This window comes from Falco biarmicus, chromosome 7 (genome assembly GCF_023638135.1).
Source record: "Falco biarmicus isolate bFalBia1 chromosome 7, bFalBia1.pri, whole genome shotgun sequence".
Lineage (NCBI taxonomy): Eukaryota > Metazoa > Chordata > Aves > Falconiformes > Falconidae > Falco > Falco biarmicus.
In genome coordinates, this window is record NC_079294.1 from 44,807,644 (window position 1) to 44,833,527 (window position 25,884).

Genomic DNA, 25,884 nt, shown 5'->3' on the forward strand with positions numbered 1-25,884 from the left:
AAAAGAAAGAAAAAAAGAGAGATAAGGAAGGTTGGGGAACAGAGAGTACCTAGTGTGTGGGCTGAGTTATCCCTAGGGATAAGTAACCTGTGGATAAGGTCATTGTTTGCACTCTTGTTTCCCCAAATTCCTATGTTATTAAGACTGATAACACCCCTTTCCTAGCAATTCTGTCCTGAGGTCTACATTATACATTGCTTCAAACCCTTTGGGAAGAGCCTGGAAGACCTCTCGGGATGCCAGAGCCCACCTTCTGCCACAGGAAAAACGCTGGCAGGGCTGCCTGGCACAGGCTGCTTTGCCTGGTGGCAGCACCCACCTTCATCCCTGCCCGCACCACATGCCTCTCGCTGGGTAGGGCACCTGCACAGCTGACGCACATACAAGGCCTAAGAATATTAACAGGGGGTTGAGGTTTTTTTATGTTCGGTTTTGGTTTGTCTGGAGGTTTTTTTCAAGCTACATTGGCAAGTACTTTACTTTTCTGCAACAGATCATTTTTTGAAAGGGCAGAGGAGCCAGCTGTGTACAAAGCATGCAGCTGTATGAGAGGGAACAACAAACAGGAAACAGGTAACAGTAACTAACATGTTTGCGCACTTTCCTCCTGTTAAACAGCATTAGCAATTATTTTTTTTATATTTTTTTTTTAATTGGGATGAAAAGAGCTTGTTAGGAAGAGAGCAGAGGGCTACGGCACACACACAGAAGGTGCACGCTTGGAAAATGCTCAGCATCCATCTGCAGCCGCTTATCCCCACATATGAAAAGTAAGAAACCAGGATCCATTGGTCCAGTTGTTATGGAAGCTGCTCAACCTGCAGCACTTCCAGCCAGGCCCGCCCTGGCACAAAACATCAAAGTCATTTGACACAAAACGTTCTCTAGGCAGCTTGGTCGCAACCCCACTCACGATTCTTCCTCCCCCCAGGACAAGGCATTTTCACACACCAATTGCACAGTAGGCTCAACTCTGTTTCACTTGAGCCCAGCTTTGTCCTACATCGGCTGTTTTTGCTGGGTCACACCTGCCATTGATTGCCTCAGATAGCAGCTGCTGTTTCACATTCTGCTGTGCACCTTGCTCAGCAGAATGGTGCAGTAAAGTCCTCATGGGCCAGCAAAGCTCAGGGTGGCACAATCTGATCCTGAGCACCAGTAGAAGCTGCATGGTGACAGTACTACCAGCAGACTGGGCAATACAAAGATCCCTCTACTTAACTCCTTCTTATGGGCATCATCCATTAACAGACTTGCAAGCTCATTTCACCCACAAGAATCTAACTTGGGCAATCAATATGGTCCATCTGCACAGTGCTTCCCACAATGCAGGATCCAACAGCACCAGGGACCTCACCTGGTGACATCCCCACTGGTCAGCATGAATTCTCCTCAGTGGCTGGGAGGCACTCCATCCAAACCCGCATCCCACCACCCAAGCTAGGAAAAAGCCATTCCTCTGTATCTCCAGCTGCGCAGTGGCATTCGGTGACGCATGTCCAGATGCACCCAGACATCCACAGCCACCCCTGTGCATACCAAGGCCAGACGACCTCCAGAAGGCACTTTGCACTTCAAAACAAAAGCTAAAAATAAATAAAAATGTCTCACAACACTCACTCCAAGGAGAACCAGGCTGCGCCAGGGCAGCAGGAACCCAAGCTGCTGGCGTCGGTAGGACTGACCCTTGCCAGCCTTGAGGAGCCCGTTACACGGTGCTGTAATCCTGGAAGATGACAGCTCTTGCAGCCTGAAGTTGGGATAGCCGATGCTCCTGGGGGACACCCCCTTTCCCGTAGGGAAGGGCAGGATCACTCCCAGCACAACCATGAGCTGGCAGGCAGGGAACCCTGCCTAGAGGGATCCCATTGCTTATTTGGTACGTACAGTCACCCCCCCACACACACCCCTTTCCAGTATCCGCTTAGTGGCCTGGTTTCTTCTCAAAGCTTTTTATATTTCACATTCCTAAGATTTAATTATGTTATCAGAACAACAGGCATCAGGATTTGGAGTGCCAGAATTCACATTAGCAATTGCTATCAACAAAGAAAATGGGCACAGCATGCCCATGCCAGAGTAGATGTGGGCTGCTCTCCTCAATCTACTCATGGTTATTTATAGCCTGTTTGCAAGCCATCCACCTCCCAGGTTTAGCTGCAAGCTTGCTTCTTGCTGAGCACTCCTTTCCTCAAAGAAAAGCCTTTTGCCTCCCCCTTCCCTAGGACAGCACCCAGATTTGGACACATTGATTTTTTGGGGACGGGCACTGTAAAACACCTTTGAATGTCCTTCCAGACATTCCCAACAGCAGAAAACTCAAAACAGAGCATACCACAAATAAGCAGCTGCAGGGACACCCACCCCTCAATGGTAGAAATCAAAAAATAAAAATATAACATTTATAGTTTCTAACACTTCACCACATTGGAGTAAGACCACTGTGCATCTCTAGCAGCTCTCTGCCCTCCCTGCAGACAGGGATGGAGGCACAAGCACCGCAAGGCGGGACACATGCTCCAACGCAAGAAATACTTATTTTGAGACGATTGCAAAGAAGCAGCTACATGACAGCAGGAGGCAACTGCGCCTCCACTCCAGCATTAACTATACTTTGCCCATCCTTCAACCAGCCCCATCGACGCAGTCTGATTCTGCCAGGATCCTTCACCTCCAAATATTTAAGAAAAACAAGATGTGGCGCATGTAGTACAGGCACAAACCTACCCACCAGCTAACTTTCCTCCCCCCAGCAGCAGCTAGCACCAACAGCTCCTACCCTCTTCCTCCCCATCCCAGATCTGCTGGAGGCAGCCAAAGTTTTCAGGCTGCCCAGCAGGAGCTGGGTCAGCCCTCAGCCCCCCCAAGCCCGGGAGATTTGGCACATCAGAGGACCCCTTCACACAGGAAGCCAAGGTGCCTTGGGTCAGCCCCAAGACGCTGGGATGCCTTGGCCAAGCCATCCTCACACACTGCATAGCCTCCGTGCTTGCCTGCTGGCCACCCGGTGCCCAGCACCAGCCCGTGGCCACACAGCGCTGGTCCAAGGCTTGCTCAGGGCATCCAAGGGAGAGCTGAGCCCCCAAAGCTCCCCAATGCTCAAGTGGTGCTGGTGTTAGCCCTGCCCAGTGACTAAGGAAACGCTCCGTCAGGGTCCGGCTGAGATACGGCAGCTCCTCACACGCCTAAAATTCCACGTGGCCCTGGAAAACAAAAATTATTATAACACACAATAGTAATTTCGACAAAAGCAGCACAACCATAACAATGAAATATTCTTAATAAATAACGATGAAAAACCCAAACACCACACCCCTTCCGCTAAAGGGGGGAGGAGGAGGCTCAAGCTTACAACTCTAGCACATTTTATTTTGTGTAAATTTATAAAGACAACAATCCTAGTCACGATTGTCACATTGTACAGCACATACCAATACAGTTGCAAACAGAACTCCACGCAAAACTAAGCGCTAACAGTAGCTTGAATCACTCTTCCTGCGATTGTCGTATCTAGACTAACAGTATTACACTAACACTGAAGAAAAAATAGTTCACTATAAAACAGTGATAGAACGTTTTTATAAAATATATTCCATTCCAATAGCTTTTCTACATACTGTATACTATAAAACTCTCCCACAAAAATTAGTGTCTTTAAATATACATATTTAATCTGAACTGCACCAAGATTAAAAACAATTAAAAATATCAATGATTTTTTTTTTACATTAACTTCACAGTATTTGTTTGTAGAAGACAAATCCAGTGTTTAAAATGTGGAGCAGATCTGTTCCCTACAGAGACAGCCACCACCCCACGGTGAAACAGTTTATGAAGAGCCGAGCGTTAAGTGTGCCATGGTTTTAGTACTTCTCTGTAGAGTTGTGAACCATTTTGAAAACATGCTCCAAGCTATTGCAACTTAAAAATAAGAGACACACACGGACAGATAGCCAAAAAAAGTCACCTTAAGAACAAAAATAAGTGCAAACATTTTTTTTTTTTACTTTAGAAATTCAAGCTATGAGGAGTGGGAACACAAATACCAGACTATGAGAACAGTGTGTTCGTGATGTAGTCAAGAATGAGAAAGTCTTTTTTCTCTTTTTTTTTTTTTATAAAAAAAAAAACCTTTGCCCCATATTCACTGCAGTACAGAGCATGCTCATAGCATCAGTTTCATGATTTATTTCTACACTAAGATCAGACACAAATTTGTTTCAAGTTTTCCCTGCTCCATACGCTCATGATGTTCTTATGGCACATACTATTTTACGATCTTAAAAAAAAAACAACCAACAAAAAACAACTGAAGACTGAAATGCAAAAAAAAGTGTCACAAGAATGCAAAATTAAGATTACCAGCTTAAGTAATGCTGACTCTACATTAAACTCTTTACATGTTGTTCAACATGCAAAACCCATTGTTATGAAATTTAAAGTGAAGTGTAAATTAACTAGTTTTGAAATAGATTAACAGTAATAATTCCACTTCAAAAAAAAAAATCTAATAAATACTATATCAAGTATCTTCAGGAGAAAAAAAATAACTTAATTTTAGTAGAAAGAAAAATAACTTAATTTTAGTAGATTTTGTTCAGTGCTATTTCCAATCACAGCAAAAAAAAAAAACCAAACAAAAAATGATTAAGTAGGATAAGACCACAGTACCAAAGCCACTTATGTTCAAAATACAGTACTCTCCCACAACTTTCATATGTAACAGGTTCAGCAAAAATATTTTACAGTCAAGAAATTCGACTGAAAACAAAACCCAAAACTATAAATAGAAGCAAAATTTCACATTACATGTACATTCATAGTTTAAGAGATGAATAATAAAAGGAGGCTGTAACAAGTATATCCTGATTTTCTTTAAAAAAGGAAGTACTTATTTAAAAAGCAACAACAAAAAAAAAAAATCCCGTATTATTTACGTAGGTAGTGCTCAGGTTTGGGACCAGAGGGGGAAGGCATTGGGAAATTTTTTCTTCTTAAGATGAAATACAGCATTTTAAGCACAACTTTCCGAAACAATCTAACTCAGTGCTTCAAATGAATTTTACATAAATGCTCAAGTTTCACAAAACAACTCCAGGAGTGTCAGGAAAGCTGGTGAAGCAACGCTAATGCAGCAGAACAACATTCAAAACCCTCAGGTATTATTATATTTCAGTCCCGTATACATGTACCTTGAATGGGTAATTTGACTGGAAGGGAATAATCTGATATTTACTGACATGCACAGACCAAAGGATGCTCTATTAGGCAAGTAATTGAGTTATTTGGAGTAAAACTGGTTATAATTACAGGCAGCCTCAGTTTACAAACAAATGAAAAAAAACCAAAAAGCCTAAAAATACCCCACAAACCTCCCCAAAAAGGTGGGACATGGGGGGGGCGGAATCTTCAAACTGCCCCTTCAAAACACCAGGGATTGCACAGAATTTGGCTCTGAGGGAATCAGTGACTTCATAAAAAAAATCCCACACTGCTGATTTTAGCATAGCAGCAAACTTTTCGGACAAGATAGCAGGGCATCTCCTAACACCCACGGTACGAGCTGCCTTGAACTAAGAAACCCCAGGACCTGACACCTGGAAGGGTTATTTAGCCGCTTTGGGGGTGCTGTCCCAGCGGGGGGCACGCCATCAGCCCCCGGGGGTCAATACAGGAATGCAAATATTCGCACATCCTATGATTTTTTTATTCATATGTCCTAGCGTGCATCCTTCAACAGTTCGGGAATGGATACGCTGCAGATCGAAAAGTTTTTCCATCCACGTTTTACGCTCAAAAGCAGCTTTTCAAGGAGGTCAGCCTGGGGAGGGGGACGGGTGGGAGGGGGAAATTTCAGTCCAGTCCCAAGGCAAAAAACTTCTCATTCTGATTTTAGGAGCGACTACAGAACTATTCCAATATAATAAAGAGAATCAAATGTGACCAGCACCAAAGATGTAGCCAGGAATTCTCAAACCCCCATATAATTTGGGCCGATTTAAGGTCTCATCTAGCTCTATAAAACAAGAGTACATCCGCTTACTCTGCGATATGCGGACAAGTTTCTCTACCCTTAAATGTATTTAAATCATAGTTCATCTCTTCAGATGTTTCTATGCAACACGCAGAGAGCATTAGGAGAGCTTAATGGAATCCAAATTTTTCTCCGGAATTTGCTGATAATCTTTTTTTCAAACTAAACAAAAAAAAAAAAACCAACCCCAACCGACCAACCAAAAAAGCCTGACCACGAAGCAAGTACTTCCAGCATGAAAACAGATGCTAAATCATTGCAGAATTACTTAGATCATTTCACATTAATAATGTAACACGGGTGCGCAAGAGAAGACCTAAAGGACAGTACTGGAAAGGGAGGGTGGCAGGGGAAGGGGGGAGATGGAGAAGTGGAAGGATTGCATTAAAAGGCCTCTGGAGTGTACACCTCTGCATCTTTTAAAGATCATACACCTGAAGTATCACCAAAATAAAATAAGGGGGGTGCGGGAAACAGTAATTCAGATGCTGCCTCTTTTTTCCTGGGGTTTTTTTTCCAGAAGGGGGGGAGGATTCAAAAAAAAAAAAAAAAAAAAAAAATCACGCCTCTCAAACAACCAAGGACTTTACAAGGCCACAATGAAATTTGCGGATATGTCTGTACAAATCCCCAGACTGCGTGAACCGTCTCTCGCACCACTTGCACCCGTGGGGTTTCTCCCTGGTGTGCACGACGGCGTGGCGGCTGAGGTTGTGGGAATACTGGAAGCTCTTGCCGCACTGGCCACAGGTGTAGGGCTTCTCCCCGGAGTGAGTCCTCTCATGCCTCTTTAACGTGTACATGCAAGAAAAAGTCTTTCCGCAGAGGGTGCAAGTGGGGACGGACCCATCAGGGGACAGGCGGGTCCGGGAGCCATCCTTGTCACGGAAGTGAGAGCTCAGGTGCAGCTGAAGGATGTGCGGGCTCGGGAACACCTTGCTACAGAGGGGGCAAATGCAGATATGCCCAGGAGGCACGAGGACGCCTGAGGAGGAGATGTCCGACGAATCCATGTCGTCCTCGCTCTCGTCTCGCTCTTGATCTATATCCTCCTCTCGGGCATGAGAGCTGCCATTCCCCGCGAACATGTGTCCTAACCCTGTCACTAGGCTTTTGGCTGAATTCCCAAAATGCTGACTCTCCGGACTCCTGGCTTCGCCGTCCTCCTGATCTGACAGCAAGTCTTGTTCATCTTTAACAAGTGGCTCGGTACCCTGCTGCTGGCTGTCGGAAGCCAGCTGTCCAAAGACATAGGAGGGGTGTAAGGAATCTCTCCCCGGCACGGGCTTGAAAGACAAATCCAGCGCGCAGTCCACATCACTCGAAGCCAGGGGATGGTTAACAGACCTTTGGGACAAAGGTCCTGTGGAACTATTGACATTAGCCTTTGTTTTTCCAGCTGCTGCAGCGCAAGGTTCTGCCTCTGTCGGCACAGAGCTGACACTTATATGATCAGAGGACCAGGCGGGGTGACTGCTGACCTTTTCTTTGCCTGCTGCTCTCTCGTATTCTGCAACGCTGAATTTTTGTTTGTTTCCTGGGTCAAACTCGTGGACCAGGGGCACTCCGGCATCTAGAAAATGCTCCGCTTTCTCCAAACCAGCCGCCTCATCATTAATCTTCTCTTCCAAACATAATTCTTTATCTTTCAACTTGCCCTTGCAGACTTTCACAATGTCATACATGTGAAGGTAGCTAGCTGCAGCCAGCACATCTTCGACCGGGAGACTGTTGAATTCCAGCTTTCCCTCGTACATGAATTCGAGCAGCAGGCTGAAGGCAGGGGCCGTGACAATGTCACTGTTCAGATGCACAATATCCCTTTTGTCTAACTGGTCCCTGTAGAAAAGATGGAAGTACATACTGCAAGAGGCAAGAACGGCTCTGTGAGCTCTGAATTGAGCTTCTCCAACTAAAACAGTACAGTCACACAGGAAGCCCTGGTGACGCTGCTGACTCAGACACTGCAGCAACTGGCGGCTATGGTCTGGAAACTCCATTCTTCCTTCATAACCTGTTCAAAACAGGAAAAACTTGAATGCTACTGTAAACTAAAGCCTCCTAGCAGCTGTAACAAACAGATCGGCTTTTCGGTAACACAAGCCAAAGAAACAGCCTTGGAGATAACGTTTACTGTTAATTGTCTGTGATAGTTTGGGGGGGGGGGGGGGGGGGAGAGAGAGAGGAAAAAAAACCAGAACACAACATGCTTCTCATCCTTTCGCACCTGCTCTGAACAGGAAAAACTTGATTGTAAGTAAACAAAAGCTAGTAAAGCAGCAGCCCCTCCAACCTTTGTTTCTCCCACTAAGCACTTTAATAAAATTAAGAGGAAAGCACACACACACACGAAAAAAAAAAAAAGCAATAAAAAAAAAAAGCATAAACTCCCAGGCTGTCTGTCTTCCCGGCAACACTAACTCGGGGCATCTTTTAATAAAGCGTATTACCCACGTTACGCGCGCACACGCACATTTAAACTTTATCCTCAGTCGTTACGCACCGAACCACAACCGGACCGCGGCGGCGGCGCGGGGCAGCGGCGCTGCGGGAGGGCGGGCGGGGGGATGCGGGCAGGGGCGGGGGGGGGGGGGGGGAAGGGAGGGGGAAAAGTTTCCCTCGAAGTTATTAAAAGGCAAGGAGGAAAATGGGCGTAAGGACGGCGAGAGGGCCGGGCCGAGGCTGCAGCCCCCCGGCGGCGGGCGCTTACCTTCCCGCGGGGCGCGGCGGGGCCGGCCGCGGGCGCGGAGCCGGGCGGGCAGCACGGGCGCGGGTGCGTGCGCGAGTGCGAGCGAGGCGCGGCGGGAGGGGGGAGAGGGAGGGAAGGGAGGGAGGCAGGCGGGAGGGAGGGAGGGAAGGAGGAGTGCTCGGTTTGCTAATTACACCGCAAGCTGGAGAGTCAGCTGCTCTGACTTCACTGCGATGGAAATGCTACCTCCAGCTGTGCGCCTTTTAATGCCATATGTTACTCCAAATCTCGCTACCAGCCAACCACAGCTTGCTGCCTTTTAAAGTTCCAGCAGCCCCATTTATAGCCCGCGATTAAATCCCACAAACTTGCCCCGAGCCCGCCCCCCCCCCCCCCAACGCGCTCCCCCCCCACCCCCGGACGCCACCTCCCGCCGCAAAGTTGCTCCCCGCAGCCCGCCGCGGTGACCTTCGCCGGCGCCCGGCTCCGCGCAGCGCTGGGGGAAAAGGGGGGGAGGGGGGGGGGTCGCAGCGCGGAGCCGCTTTTCGGAGCCCCCCCCCGCCACGGCAGCCGCGCTCCCCAACTTTGCAGGGAGGACTTTCCCCTTGCGGGGAGGGCGGGCGGCCGCCCCCCGCCGGCTCACCGCCCACTTACCGGCGTGCGGCGGCAGGGCTCAGCGTCCGCATGTGCGCGGCGGTGCGCGGCGCTGCGCGGGTGCGGCGGGGCCGGCGCGCGGCGGTGTTGTGGAGCAGGTTGCTCGCCGGCCGCTCTCGCGATACTTTCCCTCCGAGCCGCGGGTGTGTGTGTGCGTGTGTGTGTGTGTGTGTGTGTGTGTGTGCGCGTGTGCGTGTCCCCACTGGTGCACACAATAGCCCCCACCGCCCCGGCCAGCCCCGCCGCCAGCGGCCGGTGTGCGCTGCCGGCTGAGCCCTCCCCCCGCCTCCCTCCTCCCCCCCCCGCCCCGGCCGCTGCATTGGCAGCGCGGCCGTCCCGCTCCCAACTCCGCTGCGCCGCCGCGCAGAGGGCGCGCCCGCCCGCTGCAGCCCGACGTGCGCTGCGCTGCGCTGCCCGGCGGGGAGCGGCGCCGCCTGCGCGCCCGCGGAGAGCCCGGGGGGGAGGGCGGTGGGAGTTCCGCGGCGCCTGCCCCGGGGTGCGGCTGGGGCGAGGGGCGAGGCGCTCCCCCGGATTGATCTTCGGTTGCGCGTCAGCTAATAAATACCAGATGCCTACGGATTTTTCAAGATGACCTTTTCGATAGTTGATTAGAATTTTAAATTTTAATTAGCTGTAATCCCATCAAAAGCGAGCGCCTGCGGGGCAGCGCGGGGCCGGGCCCGGCCGTGGTTCCCACCGCAGCGTCGGGAGTCGGGGTCGGGCCCGGTACCACCGCAACGCGCCGGCCACCTCCGTGCGCCGGTAGCGGCGCCGCCGCGGGGCGTCCCGGGCGCTGCGGGGGCGGGGGGCGGCTCCGGGCGCGCTGGGGGGTCCCCGCGGGCACCCTCCCCGGGCCGGCCCGAGCCCCCGGCCCCGCTGCAGCTTACAGCCAGTACGGCGGGGAAGCCCCTTTCCCTTCCTTCCTCGGGGCCGCCTTGCCTGGGTGCTGCCACCCGCAGGGTCGCAACTTTTTCTTTTTTTTTTTCAATGTCTGTCTTCTGTGATGCGCAGTGGTAGCGTTAGCACCTTAAAACCTCAGGTTTATTGCTTGGTGTGTTTGTTACTCGTTTAATCCCTTTCCTTGATATTTTATCTTCAGGCTTTCTGTCTCAGAGGGCAGGGTCTGCACTGCTGACACTGCTTCTCTCGAAGACCTCAACTGGTTTAACTCCGTTGGCAGCAAATGCTGGGGTGTTGGGTGTTTCTGAACATCAACGACCGCATTGCCACAAAGCACATTGGTAATGCCATTGTCCATACTGTTCAAACTGGGAAACTCCGGCCCAGAATGTGGAGGTGCCCAGCTCCAGCGAAAGAATTAAAGGTCCTGAGGTTAAATCTGTCACTCTCACAGAAGCCCAGAGCCTGATCCGTTTGCCCATGATGGCAGATGCGATCAGGGAACGGGAGCTCTCTGTCCTTTGAAAGATGGCATCATCCCACAGTCGCAGCCTGGTAATACAGGCTCTGCCAAAAGTGGAACAATTTCTTCCCCAAAGTGCAAGTGCAGTTTCCATTAAGTTACTCTGTCGATTTGTCGACTTGTGGAGTTTGGCTGTCTCTGTACACTGGAAACGTTAGACAGTCTCTTGTATTCATATGAACTATGCTGCTTGGCAGAAAACCCTTATTTTGTTTAATTCATTGTTCATTCTTCCCTCTTCCCTTTAATAACCAGGGGAGAAAAAATAAGATTAAAAAAAAAAAAGAACCAAGGTTTTAATTCCTGTTTGGGTGCTGTAAGCTAGGAATAATTTTCTGCAATCTAGCAGTGTCTTATTTTTAGTAAACCAATTACAATTTCACAGTAAGTCTGTGGTCATTACTGAGTTTGAAATGTCAGAAAACTCAACAGCATCCCTCTTTTCTCTAGGTATCCATTTTTCGTGTTGTTGGCTTGCTTTTTCGGGACTCAGAAATACTATACTCATCTTCACACCAAGGCAGCAATAGATACAATACAGGTGTTGTGCTGATTTAACTATGGCTGTATAAAATACTGGTAGTACAACTCTCTAATGTAAACAAGCCCCAAGTCATTTCTGGAGGCAAGGCAACAGGAAGAACTGCCCCAGAAACTTTATTCCAAGAGCTCCTGCGTTTCTGAGGGCCCTCGTGAAAGCATGGCATGGTCAAGAAACCATTAGCTTCCACCTTGCTGGCCCCCGAGCCCTTTGCAGGCTGAAGACTCCCCTGCCGCAAAGCCCAGAAGAGGTTCCATGGTCCATCCTTCCTCGAGGGAACAGAGCCAGGCAGCAGCTGCTTGGCTGATACGGAGCTCTCCGACCATATCCATGCTCGGGGGGGATCACGACCGTCATGGGGACAGCTGAACGTGAATGGGGACTGATGGAAGATGTCAAATGGGGACTGACGGAAGATGTCAGGGGCCACCATGTTAAGCATCTTTGTGCAGCCACGAGCATTCCTGGGTCCGGCTGAAACCCTCCTGGGCACCAGTGAGCCTTGTGCTGCTTATGGAGCCTTCTCGAGTTGAGCTGAAAGCCCAGGTTTAGGGCAGAAAGAGTAAAAATCAGTGGTGCTGGCAGGGCTTTCGCTTGCCAAGCAAGGCTAGCCCTGCTCTGGTTGTTTATGCTGCCTGGACACCAGCCAAAGCCCACAGAAATTAGTAGAAAAACCAACTGGATCAGGTCCATGAAGCCTGAGGACTTGATTCCATCCCTACCCCTTTGATCCAACAAGAGTATATATTTACTGAGCGGGGCCTCTCTAGCCCTCTTTGTTGGCCAAATGCAGAAGTGGTAGTAACAGGTTTTTCATGTGATTTAATCATTTTCTCTCTCACCGCATTGGGCAGGAGCCTCTTTGTGTTTGTTTCTACATGATTTCAGTGCTTTTATGTTCTTTTTTTTTTTCCCTCCTCCTTCTTTTTTTTTTTTTTTTTTTTTCCCAGGGCAACTTCTTTGTGGTAGTCCAGTTGCATTTCAGAGGGAGTCAGGGCCTGAGATTGTTTGATACTTGCAGGATTGAAGATATTTTAAGTGTGTTTGTCATAGTGAGGTTTTTTTGCAGGAGTTCTTCCAAACTTTTCCAAAGGTTGATTTATCCCGTGCAGACAGCAGCGGGCATTAGAAGGACCGAATGCTTCATTCCCTCCTCTGAAAAAGGGAGGAATGTAACACCAAAGGATGCTGAGCCCCATGGTGGTAAGAGAAGGAGCTGCCATTGGCGTCCACAAATCTTCCCCAATTAGCAATCTGCTCCAGCACTTACCCTGCCGTCAAATCCAAGGTCAGCATTCGGGGGGTTGCTCGGTTTGCAGTCAAGTCATAAAAGTGGGCATGACCTTCCCAAAGATCTTTTCGAGCACGTCATCTAAGACTCAAGGAAGCATTAACTTGCACTATTGCCATTCCAGACATTAATCAGAGCATATATTGCAGACAGTCTCCTCAGCAGTGTGCTTATGTGAGTCGTATTTGGTTTATGGCTGTCCTGCAGATTCCTCCCTGATAACGAGACCCTGTGTGCGCTGGAGTATTTGTGAGTATATATTGTAGCAGCTAGGGCCGATTGTCAGATCATCCGACCGAATGCATAGGCTCACAGCACTAAGCTGCATATATAATTACGTGTTAAGTTGTATTTGCTACAACACGGCTGTCAATAAGGATACACCGATCTAGCGACACACGTTCACAGCGCAAAGGACTCTGCAGAGGTGCTACCGGCGCAGGTCACATTCGACTCCGCAGCAAGAGCTTGCAACACCCCCGGCCAAAGCAGCCAGGCATTTAACACCACACCTGTACTTAGCTCCTTTCTCAGAGCCGGGAGACTGCTTCCTCGGTCATTCATCCTCCATAGTTTCACCCAGCCTGCCTAACCCTCAGCTTCTCTCTGGTTTTCTTACAGTCCGCTGTGTTCTGGATTTCTAGAAGTGGTAAATGAAGGTGCTTTTTCAGCCTTTTAAAAAATCCATTGGGTTTTTTTCTGCAAAGGGAGCACGCTTCTTGGTTTGCAGCAGTGAAGGAAATTTGCATGGCATTGATAAGGCACATCCTCCTCTTTGAGAGGTTTTTTTTTTTCCTCTTTCACCCTTGCTCATCACCCTGGCAGCCATATTTTAATGCCTGGCAGCCATATTTTAATGTTGCTTGGGGTTTCATTGGGACTTTCAGAATATAATGTGCATTTGCTTTAAAAATCTATTACAATTAAGCATGTTATTTCCTTTTTGATATTTGTTTTATTTATTTATCCATCCCCAGGAAGGAAATCTGAGAGCCCAGGCTATAAATTAACAGGTGTGTAGAAGTTTGTAGCAGGATATATAGAGAATGGTGGTGCAAGGCCATAAATACCAGTGGACAGTGAGAGACAAAATTGGTGTCTGCTTTGGGACCAGGCGTAAGATTTATCAGGCCCAGACAAAAGTCTTTAAATCAGAAGCTGATGCATTCTCAGATAAGCTGAGCAGCACTGGTATAGGGTCCAGCGTAGAGTTACTAATTTCTTATTAAAGGAGAAGTTCTTAATTGGCGTTGCTCTATTTGTAAGCAAATAATACACCATGTTAACAACGCACTTTATTTTAGTAACTCCCAGAAGGAAAGAGAGCTAAATATTGCAGAAGTGTTTTGTTAGATTAGGACTGGGAAATCTCACAATAGAAATACTCACTAAGCAAAAATATAACCTAGAATAAAGGGCTTTGTACTAGCGATGTTCTGGTGCCAGTTTAGCAGCAGTTCCTCAGAAAATGTTTTGTCCCAGGATAAATCAATTTTACCTCCAACTATTAGCCTGAGCTTTGTGAGGCAGAGGGTTGCCATACCTGCCCTGCTGTCTGTAAAAGGTCCCTTAAGCAGGGTACATTCCTCTCTTGGGACTTGTGGGGCTGCCTGAACATATTCTTAGAATAAGTGTTGTGATCCTCATTAGATAAATTTGCAAACTTCGGGCATAAAAGACTATCTTTTCCCACGTGTGGCATATAATCTTGGTCTTCTCATGGTTTTTGCTTTTCCAATGGGGTTTCCAAATTAACCCAGCCTGAGCAAATACAAACAAGCATAAGCATCCCAGATGCCAGTTAAAATAATAAAATCCCAAACATCTCACTTTTCTTCATTCCCCACACTAAATAAAACCTTCATGTGCTACAGTTCACATCGTTATTGCTACAATCTCTTTGTTGTTGGCCTCGGTGATGCCCACTTACACCCTCTCAAACCCATCCGGATAGCTGCAGCAATCACCTCTGCTATTGCTTTACTCTTTCATCAGGTACTGAATCAAAACTAAGCTCCTTGTCCCACCTCCAAGACCCTCTGTAATTTGGAGTAGTTATACTGACATCACCTTCCAACCCCATTCCCTACCCTCCCTGGACACTTTCTTCCTCCCTCACCCCTATATCCTTTTTCTGCTGTCATATTAGGCCCCCTTCAGCATGAGCATCTGTCTTGCTCTTTGCTGTGCCTCAACATTTCTTTGGTGTCATTCCCAGCCTAGTCAGAGGAGCTGGGCTGAGGATTTTGGGAGAAGCAGCACTGGATCGGAAGGATTTAGGAGGGAGTCTGGGAGCTCTGTGCAGAAAGAAGCTGGGCTCTGTGTGCTCCCAGCCTCTGCCTGACTCCTTTGGGAGCCTGGATGCCAAGCCTGCACCTCTGAGAGTGGTCCAGCCCCCAGGGATGGAGAGAGAAATGGGAGGCTGGGGATGAGGAGAGCAAGACAGACCATTTTTCTAGTTAAAAAGAGCGGGTGTTGTCTCAGGGCTGTGTAGTAGCCATCACACTGGTCGCTCCACTTCCCTCTGATGTATTCCAGGTCGAGGGGAAGTCCAGAGAGTGTCATGTAAGAAATGCAAATAAAAATATCTTTCTAGACTTCCTTCTCTTATGTACTGTCTGCCAAAACCTTCGCTCCCCTCTTTTACTGTTTTGCCTATGGATGTGTTTTATGCTTTTATCTTGCTCTTCTGGTAAAAGAAGAAGTACTTGCTGTGAGTTTACATAACTTGCCTTTTACTGCTCTGGAAATGAATGTGGAACTTTGGTCTTAATTAGACTCTCAGTGTAAGTTCTGTTTTAATGAATCAATGAAATATGTGAATATCATTAAGCTTCAGAATACGTCTGCAGAGTTGGAGACAAAGCTGGTGACCCGGCTGGGTCTACGGGGAGACAAGTGCTTAGCACCCAGGTGAAGAAGGTGTAGCAAGGGGGAGGGGGCTCCCTGAAACCAGAGTAGGTTTGAGTGTAGTGGCAGGTAGACCCCTCTGCCCGTGGAAGGGTTTTGATTTCAGAGCCCATAATTGTGCACTGAATGCTTTGCTCCTGCGTCACGGCTTCACCACAACGAAGCGACGGACTTCACAGCATCAGAGGTTCAGGCTGCAGTTTGAGAACCAGGCTACTATACTAGTGAGTTCCTCCTGCCACGCAGCGAAGAGCCTGAGCTCCACCTGCACCCGTGGAGGAGAAGGTGTTTAGTAGTTTGCTCATGGAAACACAACAGGATGGAAGAGATGTCAGAAAACATGCAGAACCTTGGGGAAAAAATACCAGCTCCTTAAGACATACTGCTGATGCTTTTGCGAAGTGTTGGTCTTGTCTGGCGAGCCCGGTGATGCTTATTAAAGAGCGTTTGGAAAAAAGGCTGCCAAAAGACACTCAGAACCGCACTTAACTGGAGATCAGCCTGTAACAGTTAATAAGTGAGAGGAAACAACCTGGAATGGTAATAACCTGCTAGGGATTGTGGGTGTCACTGGTAGGATGTCACCCGCTTGAAGCAGGGTGGGATGAATGGACCACTGTCATGGCAATGGTGCTGGTGACAGTATTTTCCGTTTCAGTAATACAAAGGGGTTTTGCAGCAGTTGGCACGATGATGAAATGTCCCTTTGCAGAAAACAGAAAACAGACTAAACTAACACTAAACGGACTAGGACAGTTGCAGAAGAAGTAGTAGTGGGCCAAAACCCTGTGGATTTTATATCTCTCTTAGCATGGCTGACCTTCAAGACCCAGACTTGAGGATGTGCCTAGGTGATCCATTTGGCTGGGGTGACTGTAGGATCTTTGTTTGCGTAGCCAGCAGCATATACAAAGTGATGTGCAACTGCTCATGTCTGCCTTTAATTCCATAGTCCAAAAGGCTAAGTACTTATTTTCAGCTGAGTGAAGCAGAGATAGCCTCCAGCTCAAGTCCGGAGCAATGTTCAAACTACACTTTGTAACTGGGATACTCTCAGGCTCCCTGCTGCGTCTTAGGGATGGATATGGGAGAGGATCTGCGACTATACGCACTTAGACCAGACTTGTAAGAAGGCAGAGGAAGGAAAGTAGAGGTCCTTTTAAGACCAGTTACAATGAAAAAAAGCCCTGGAATTTTGGGTTTTTTCTTTGGTTATTGGGCATTACACCTGAACTCTCCCAGCTCTTCCAGTGCTGTATTTGATGCAGAATCAATACTGAGAGGACTGGCTCTGATGCAGAAACTGAAATCCAAACAATTTCTCTCTCCTAACTGGGAGATCAGATTGCCGATTTAACTCATGTCTGCAGGTAACGTGGGCAAATGTAGAGGGATTTATATGGAAGAGAGATTGGAAAGAAAGAAATTGCAAATTAGATGGTGTTTGAAGTGAACTCTGGGGAAATAGGCAAATCCTGAAGAGCAGCAAAAGGATAAAGATGGTGAAGTTCTCTAGAGATGCTGAAAAAAGTACATTTTATTTACTGGAAAAATAAGATGGGTAAAGGCTAAATCCCACAATCCCTTACTCATGCAAAGAATCCTGTTGACTTAAATACTTGTGTAAAAGTATTTCTGTGGGTAAAGGATTTGTTGGACTGCATCCAAACCCAGGTTAAGGTTGATGCTTTCACAGAGACAGTCTTTTGTATGCCACCCCAGGCAGTAAACGACAATCATGGGACACATTTTACAAGACGTACCAAATAAAAAAACCCAAAAAACCAAACCAACCCTTTGCCTAAGTGCGTGGGAGGTTCAGGGTGGCAGGGGGCTAACAGGAAGGTGACTCAGTGACCTGGGAGGTGGTTACGACTCTGCCGTGGCCAAGTGCGGACCCTCTGCTGGAGAACGCTGCTGCCAGCACAAACTAGCCCAAGTAGTTTTGGCACCTGGCCTAGAACAACATGGGGCTGTTTTTTCCCTTTTGTGCTCAACTGCATTGCACTGGGACAATGTGAGATTTTCAATTTTATACGCAGAAGGAAGAAAAAAGGCAAGCTTCTTTCTTTTTTTTTTCTTTTTTTTTTCTTTTTCTCCACTGTACTTACCTTCATCTGTGGTAATGTTACAATTTATATTTGTAATTTAATTTTTAATTAATATTAAATAAAAATAAAAATTTTAAAAATAATAATTGTGGCAATGTTACAAAGCTGGGTCAGCAATACTTTATTCCGGTGACAGGTTTTTGTGCAAAGGTCACAGGGGGTGGGTGGCTGTGAGTGACTAGGACACCTGTAATAGTCACAGACAGAAGAGAAAACCCCGGTTGTGCTGCCCCCCACCTTTACTTTCTGTAATAGGCTCCTCAGCTGTGGGCTACCAGGTCCAGCTGATGCAGAAAGAGGGAGAGAGCAACAAGCGGGAGCAGGAGCAGCGGGGTTTTAGGTGCCAAAAGCCTGATAGACAAATGAGATAATAAGTCCCATCTCCCCCATGCCCTGCTCTTGGCACCATTGACTCAGGGCACCAAGTTGCAAATCTTGCACTTGTCCAGGTGCGCCTGGGTGGAGATGAGTGACTGGCCATGCACGACTCTTCCCACATCTTCAGCACAGCTGTCAGTGACCCTTGTGCATGCCTGCACAGCAGCACCAGGAAGGGCTCCACTCTGCCCACATAAGCCCAGTTGGAGGAAGGTGAACGAAGAATTGCTCGTCACCCTCATCCTCCTCCAGAACTTTGCAGAAGGTGCCGTGAACGTGCACAGCCCCAGTGTCATTGAGGCTTAGCACTAAGCAGGTGCTCCTCGGATCAGGACCTAAATGGTTAATTTTCAAGTGGCTTCTTAGAGCAGATGTTCCCATGTGTATCCCCTCCTTCCCTCTTCTGACACATTTCCTACACAAACAGCAGATTGCATTGCTGCTGTCCTTTTGATCTGCAGGAGGGGGAGGAAAATCCCACACAAATGATATTAGTTATCTTCCAGGCAGCCTGGTGACGGTGCGTGCGGGCATGTGCCTCCCTCCCACCTTTCTCTGCCCAGATGTCTTTTCTGGGACTTTATTCTTTAGCCTCTGCCCACTTCTGGAGCTGCATTTAAGGTTGCTTACCTTAAGGTCTGGAAGGAAAGAGTAGGTAAGGTTGGGCAAATTGTGGAGAAATTCTGATTGCAAAACATTGCTGTCTGTCTAAACACATGCAGAGGCTGCGGTACAGGCTGATCCATCTGCTGCCATGCTGCTGGCACTCATGCAGTGACTTGCACTTAGGTACCTGCACTCCTTGCTGGTGCTGAGGAATTAAACCACACTGCCTGGGTGAGGCTTAAGGTCCTACCAGACAGGAGACTGTCTTTGACAGAGCTTGTGTCCAAGACACTGGACGTAACACGATCCAAAATTTGCTGTCCGGGCTGGTTGGATGTCAAACCACTGTGCCCGCGTTGCCTCAGAGCGGTTGCAGAGGGACAGCTCTTGCAGCCTTGGTGTGAGGTGACTAAGGGAGGAAAGCAGGAGCCTGCAGGATCAGATCAGTACAGGGAGATCAGCCTGTCCCTCTTTCTTCTATGATCAGAAGCAGGGGCAGTAGATAAACCTGGCAAGATGGGAGGTTCAGGATGAATTAAAGGGGGTGACTCTTTACAGGACTGTAGTTAAAGTGTGGATCTCCTTGGTACAGCACCTTCAGGGTGCCAAGACTGCAGGCGTTTGGAGGACTGTGAGAAAATGTCATGGTCAATAAATTCACCAAAAGGTGTTAAATGCAGTGCACCAGTTTGGGCTTAGAAAGCCACACGGTGTTGACGCTGTGAAGAATATTCTGGGGAAGCATCACTGATCTCTCACCCTGTTCTTACATTTGTCCCTCCATATCACCGCTGTTCTTTGTCAGAGAGGAGGTGCTAGGCTGCATGCACCTTTGGTCTGCCGCGGTATGGCCTTCTCCGTATTCTTAGCCTGAGATAGGGAGGAAAGCTTGCTTTCACTCTGCTACTGCTGGCAACTGCAGAAGCCCTCTAGGCGTATGGTGGAGATGATGGAGGTAGATGTGGTAGCCTTCTAATTCCTTCCTGTGACTTGACTGGTGCGAAAAGGGCAAACAGTTCTTCCTGAGCTTTTTCCTGGAAAGACCAGGCATCGTTGTTCAGGAAGAGCCTTTGGGATGGCTGGGATGCTTAAAGCAGCTGGTGTCACTGGCCTTGCCACAGCAGCGGGGTAGGTGCACCGACGCAGGGCAGGACACATGCGTGAGCTAGCCTAACACTGAGCTGGCTGCCACTGAGAAATCTAAATGTAGCCAGCGGAGTTTCGGAAATTGGATCTCTTTCTTCATTTAATTTTGTATTCTTTTCCTGCTTTAGCATCATCCTCATTTCTAACCCCCAGCAGTAGGCTTATAGTATCAGGGCTCTCTCCTGTTATCTTTGGAGGCTTCTGTAACAAACACCTAATTATTACGAGAATGATGTTTCTTGAGGCAGGGGATGGGAGGGCTCAAACCTGATACTGTGACCAGCCAAAACAGCAAGTGACTGATTGAAACGCTCTAAATAACAAATTCTTTTAAACCAAAAACAATTCCAAAGAGACTCAGCTTATTTGCAGATGTTATTCATATAGAAGGAGAGTCAAATATCATCAAATAACCCACTAAGCCTGACATGCTCACTGGCTTAGAGAGGATACACTAAGCTTTGCACTTTGTTTTACTCGGTTTCTTGAGCTTGTAACCAGAACCAGGTAGTTTGCAGCAGTCAGCCCGCATGTTCAATTCAGCTCCTTCTCTGTCATTAAAATTGTTAAAATTGCTGAAGAGTATGTAATGAAACCACCTCTGCGTGGCTGTTCACTGGCATCTCTGTACCAGGCATAAAGTACACGTGGATGCTGGGTGGGTCTGTGTGGTTGCGTGTATCGAGGTGGGTGCATGCAGCAATGCGGGCTGGCACGGGCAGCACCAGCACCAATGCTTTCCCAGCGCCAGCACCCCTGCTTTCCCAGTGCCAGCACCCCTGCTTTCCCAGCCCCAGCACCCCTGCTTTCCCAGCGCCAGCACCTCCGCTTTCCCAGTGCCAGCACCTCCGCTTTCCCAGTGCCAGCACCTCTGTTTTCCCAGCGCCAGCACCTCCGCTTTCCCAGTGCCAGCACCTCCGCTTTCCCAGTGCCAGCACCCCTGCTTTCCCACTGCCAGCACCCCTGCTTTCCCAGCGCCAAAACATCTGCCCCTGGCACAGAGCACCGGCACCAAGCAGTGCTGCTCTTGGGGTGAGCCCAGGCCTTTGCAGCACTCAGGCAAAAAATACATGTAGCAGCAACAGGCAGCCGCGGGGAAAGGAAAGAACGGACCTGTCACACTCCTGGAAAGAAAAGTGCAGGTTGTTTTTTGTTCACGGCATTTCAAATGCAGCGCCTTTTCCAGTTATGTTTGGGCTATTTCTTAGGTGGCGATTTTCTGATATCCTTGGATTTCACAAATTTCTGATGTTTAATGATTCACCTTGGCTCCAGGGGAAAAAAGAAACCTGCCCAGTTCTTTGTCTTCCCCATTTACATTTTCTTGTTATTCCTCCATTGCAACCCTTTAAGTGAGCTCTCATTTCAAAAAGTGCAGGGGTAGAAAAGCCAGAGTTTGCTGTACTTTCATTTCCCTGTAACTTTTCTGAAGTTGGTGAAATGATAAGAAGTTAGACACTGAAAAGAAAAGCAATCTAGAAAATGGGGACAAATGAATCCCTCCCAATCCTCACCCTGGCATCTCCCCAACATCTTTCATTTTATTTTGTTCAGCAATAACAACAATAAGAAACAGAATTATTTATCAAGTAATCAAATGTCCTTTGTGACTGCTCAAAAAGTGATTTTTTTAGCTTATTTCCATAAGTACTGGGCTTCATTGTTATACATTCTCAGGACTATTCAAAAAGGGGGTTGTTTTTTGGGAGCCCACTTTTAGTTGAAAGGACACCAGAGCTGCCTGAAGCAAATTAATTTCAAATTCAGATGGAATAAGGTGAAGGAGGGGGGGAAATGGGAAAAGTTAAAAATAAAAGCTTTGGAGAAAAGCAGGTTATGGTAGGCACACTCCCAGCCAGGAGCTCAGGCTGAATATGGGAGACAAGGATTCATCCAGAAGCGTGGGAAGACCAGGGTCTCCACAGACCATGCAAGTAGACTTACTCTTAGATATTATTCTGTCCATCAGACCACATTCTCTCTATGATATCAGTAAAAGCTGCAAGCAATGTCTTTGTTCGTTCTTTTCCCAAAGCTGCCAGCACCCCCTGTTCCCAGCCCGCAGCTGGCCCATCGCGTGGTGCCGGCTCTCCTTCCTGGCTGCTTTTACAGGTCGTCCTGGGAGCGTTACCAGAGCTCTGGGCTTAGGTGGTTGCCCTTCACAGCAGAGAGCGTATGATGCATTTCAGCATTTAAAAAGCTAATTTTATCAGTTTCATTGCCTTGTGTGTAATAGATATTTATGAAGTCTGTGTCCATATGATTTCTACCATTGAGCTCCTAACTCGGTGGCAGCCCTAACGCTTAGCAGGCTTACGTGCAGCAAGGCTCAAATTCTTTCCTTTTAACATCAAATCATTCATTATTGTGTGATTTATTCAAAGGCTGCAGCATGGAAAGTAAGAAATGCCTGTTGTTGCCAATAATATAATCACATGTGGGGCTTAATCCTGTAAACATGCACAAGTAAAGTTACTTACACATCTAAGTCTTCGGTGCATGCAGCCGTTTGAATAAACTCCTCAGCCTGAACGTGCATCTGTACAGTATTTAACGCGAAGGGTTTAAGCCAGCCTGGGGTCTTTGTGCTAAATATATAATAATTATTATAATGAGGGTATTAATGATTTGTTTGTGTACTGTTCTTACATCTAGTGCCAAATATTATATAGAATGTGTATCTGGGAAGCATGTAGCCCTTCGTATTTTATATCTGTAATAATCCATGACTGAGTTGCTGGATTCCATCTCATTTGTATATGCCATATTTTTTTCCAGAACATCTGTTTAAACCCACACTGGATAGCTGCCAGATTAGTGGAAAGGATATGGTATAAAGAAGACTTTTGTTTCCTCCGAGCAAGGAGAAAAAATGAGTTACAAGTCGGTGCATATTGCCGAGAAGCAGCAACTTTTTCTCTCCAGAAGCAGATGTCCTGTAGTGTTTGAAAATGAAATGTTTTTGTGTCTCGCAGGCAAAGGTTCTGCGCTTCAACAATATTGATTGTCAGTTAGTACAGGCTGTCAGCCTGCCGTGGTTAACCTACCAGTTGTTGGAGAGACAATCATGAGCAATTAAGAATCACATTTCGCTGTTTCAAATGCCTCCATATTGCCACTTTATTCAAAATCCTTTTTTTCATGTTGGAAAGTACATTGGTGAGAGAGAAGGAGTTTTCTTTTTTCGCCCTGCCAACCATATTTTCATTGCTGGCCAAGTTAAGAGAGATATATATTGCTCATAAACTTGCTGCAGTTTCTTGATTAAAATCTTACATCCAGCCCTCCTTTCAACATCAATCTATAATAATAAGGAAGGAGCACATTGCATTGCATGGCTTTGTATTATGCCTTGGATGCAAAGCACCAGGGAAAGACTGAGCTGCAGAACAAGCAGTAGCAACATGAGCCAAGAACTGTTCTGCATGAGGATGGGCCTTTGTGATTTGAAACGGGGGAAAGGACAGGAAGATTAAAACCAAGAAGAGCCAAAGGCTTAGCAGCCGAAGTTGCAACAGTGCTGGCTCTGCAGCCAGTTGTGGGAACGGCTGGTAGAAGCGAGGTAGCAAAGTGCTGAAATCAACCTGTTTCGCCATGAACAACAGCCCATGTGAGATGAAAGCGAGTGCTACACAAACCAAAAGCCAGCAGTGCCTAGAAAGCTTGTGGCTCTTGTCACCCCACTGCCAAGCATCTTCCGAGGCTTTGGTAGCTGGTGGCCTTTTGGAGAGAAGTGTCAGAGGCACTGGGGTCTGGGCACTCCATAACTCAACGTGTGACAAAGCCTGGGCCAGGCACTATGCGCCTTATGTTGTGACAAACGGTGTGCAGACCGTCACCTCGGCTGCTTGTTCTGGTCCAAACACCTGGGAACCATCTCAGCCTCGTGAACCAACATGACTTAGAAGGACTTTAGGCAAAGACAAATCCTGTCTCCTCTTCCAGAACTTTTCCAAACCAAGGAATTTCCTAAAAGCAACAAAACCCCATAAGCTCTTCCAAGGGAGCACACCACTCACAGCCTCACAAGAGATTTCTGACCAGCAGATTACTGCCTCCACAGGGTTCCTCAGCACCCTGAACCTCACAAGCCCTTCCCACACCTCTGCCCCCAACCACTCATGAAATCCATGTGTGGTCTGGGTCCATAACGCTCAAAGGGACAGGACCTGGGGCAGCACCAGCAGGTTTCACTGGTGGGAATACACCCCTTACAGAGCATGAGGTTCTACCCTACACACAGGGAAGGCAAGTAAATGCCAAGTTCTAAGCAAAACCGTATACGTCATTCAGGGATTGTCAAGAGCAACTAGTAGAAAATGTCAGCACACACTTCACAATTAAGAGGCTAAAAAAAACAAGTTGTATGTGAACCCGTCCATGGAAAGGTTTCATTCCCACCTCACACTCCCCTCCAGCCCATCACCAATTACAAAAAAAAACCCCAAACCTTAGGCAACAGCAAAAGGCACCAAGGCAGCAATGGACCTGAGCCAAGTCCCACAGCGCTGCCTTGGCATTGCGGCACTGACCGATGAATCAAGTGAAATCTTTGTGATTTAGGATCTCAGCAGAAGTATTTTAGAAATTATGAACAATTTAGGGCAGCAGTACTAGCACGTGAAAGGTGCTGAAAATGGGGAATCACAAGAAAATAAAAGAGAAATTATGTAGCTGAATAATATTAAGAAATATCTCCCATGCACATATGTACCCAGGTTCTGATACCAAGGCTGGTGTGAGTACAAAAGTGAAGAGTTTCATCTTTACTAAGACTTTGCCAATTCAAAACGTAGATTAAAGGGATTTCTGTGCAGTAGCTCTCTCTGACCATCTTCACCTCTGCTCTGTGCAAAACACAAGTTTGTCATCTCACAATCACATTTTCCTATTTTTAAAACAATTTCTCTGCCATCTTGCTTTGTGGGAAAGACACTGAAACTGCAAAAGAAACTGTGTTGCTGGAGGAAACTGAAATGGCTTCGTGTCTGACCTGTGAACAACAAAACAAAGTAAACACTGACAAAAATAGAAAGCAGTGTTTTATTTTCTCTCTGATCTTTCATTTTTTACGGGATATTATGATTACGGAGAACTTCCAACATTTCAGGCAAATGGGAAATTTTTAAACAACTGATGTAACAGAGAGTTCAGGTCGTAGCATGCAATGAAACAATATCTCATTCTTGCTGACAGCAGGATACAAAGATTTCTTGGATTTAGGACTCTTCCTGAAACTAGCAAGAACGATGGATAAATGTCTTTAAGCTGACTGCAGATCTTTGCATCATGCTCAGTCACTAAATGCTCTGTGTCTTTGATTCTTCCAGGATTAAACATCCAGGAAAACTAAACATGATTTTCCCCCCTCTCCCATGTTTGCCTCTGAGTTGAGGAAAAGTTTTCTATCAAGCTATTCAAGCTGTGGCAAACGTCAAGTACCCTGAGCACCTTGCTCTGATTTATGATCCCCAAAATCTTGATCCTGATACCAGAGATAAGAAACGTGGATCCCTATCGAGAAAATGACTTGGTCTTATGCTGATCTCGATCAAACTGTTGACACTGGCATTAATCAAACATACTATGGTGTAATTACATTTTACACTGATCTATGAAATATTCATGCAATAATAACGAATACATACATGCAATCATACAATATCATCATCATAAACTGTGGTCAAATATGTATGATATTTGCAATGCTTATACCTTGTTCATATAAATAAATATTCATTAGAACTGAAACTAATTACTGCATGGTTGATGACAGCTGAGAATATTAAGCACCGATACTGAATTATGCCTTCAAAGGCAATTTTGAAATGACATTCATTTTCAAGTTGTGGGTCAGTTTATTTGTCCAGCTATGATAATATTTTTTTCCAATGGAAAGAATAATGTTTATACTAATTGTCATGAGAATGCCTAAGCATTTTCTGTGACTAGTAATCAAATAAGGGAGCTGCGAGTGTCTGTAAGTGCACCAATGTTAGTCTATTTTCGTATTTAAAATTGGCCTTTCCCACAGCTCATTCAAGTTTATGTTCTAGCCACATGTCCCACAGATAAATAAACAGATGCTCTATATAAAGAGC

General features: G+C 46.9%; 1 protein-coding gene across 2 annotated transcripts; it reads right to left on the reverse strand.

Moving 5' to 3' along the window:
* Positions 1 to 3,348: 3,348 nt before the first annotated feature.
* On the reverse strand, positions 3,349 to 9,555 carry ZBTB42 (zinc finger and BTB domain containing 42). Of its 2 annotated transcripts, none has more exons than XM_056347476.1 (2): positions 9,378 to 9,555; positions 3,349 to 8,048 (listed from the first exon to the last, which is right to left on the reverse strand). In XM_056347476.1, exon 2 carries the CDS (start codon positions 8,032 to 8,034, stop codon positions 6,604 to 6,606), a length of 1,431 nt encoding a protein of 476 aa, XP_056203451.1. In that variant the 5' UTR covers positions 8,035 to 8,048; positions 9,378 to 9,555; the 3' UTR covers positions 3,349 to 6,603. The 2 variants fall into 2 exon arrangements, with proteins under 2 accessions (XP_056203451.1, XP_056203452.1); XM_056347477.1 differs by lacking the exon at positions 9,378 to 9,555 and adding an exon at positions 8,745 to 9,093.
* Positions 9,556 to 25,884: the final 16,329 nt, after the last annotated feature.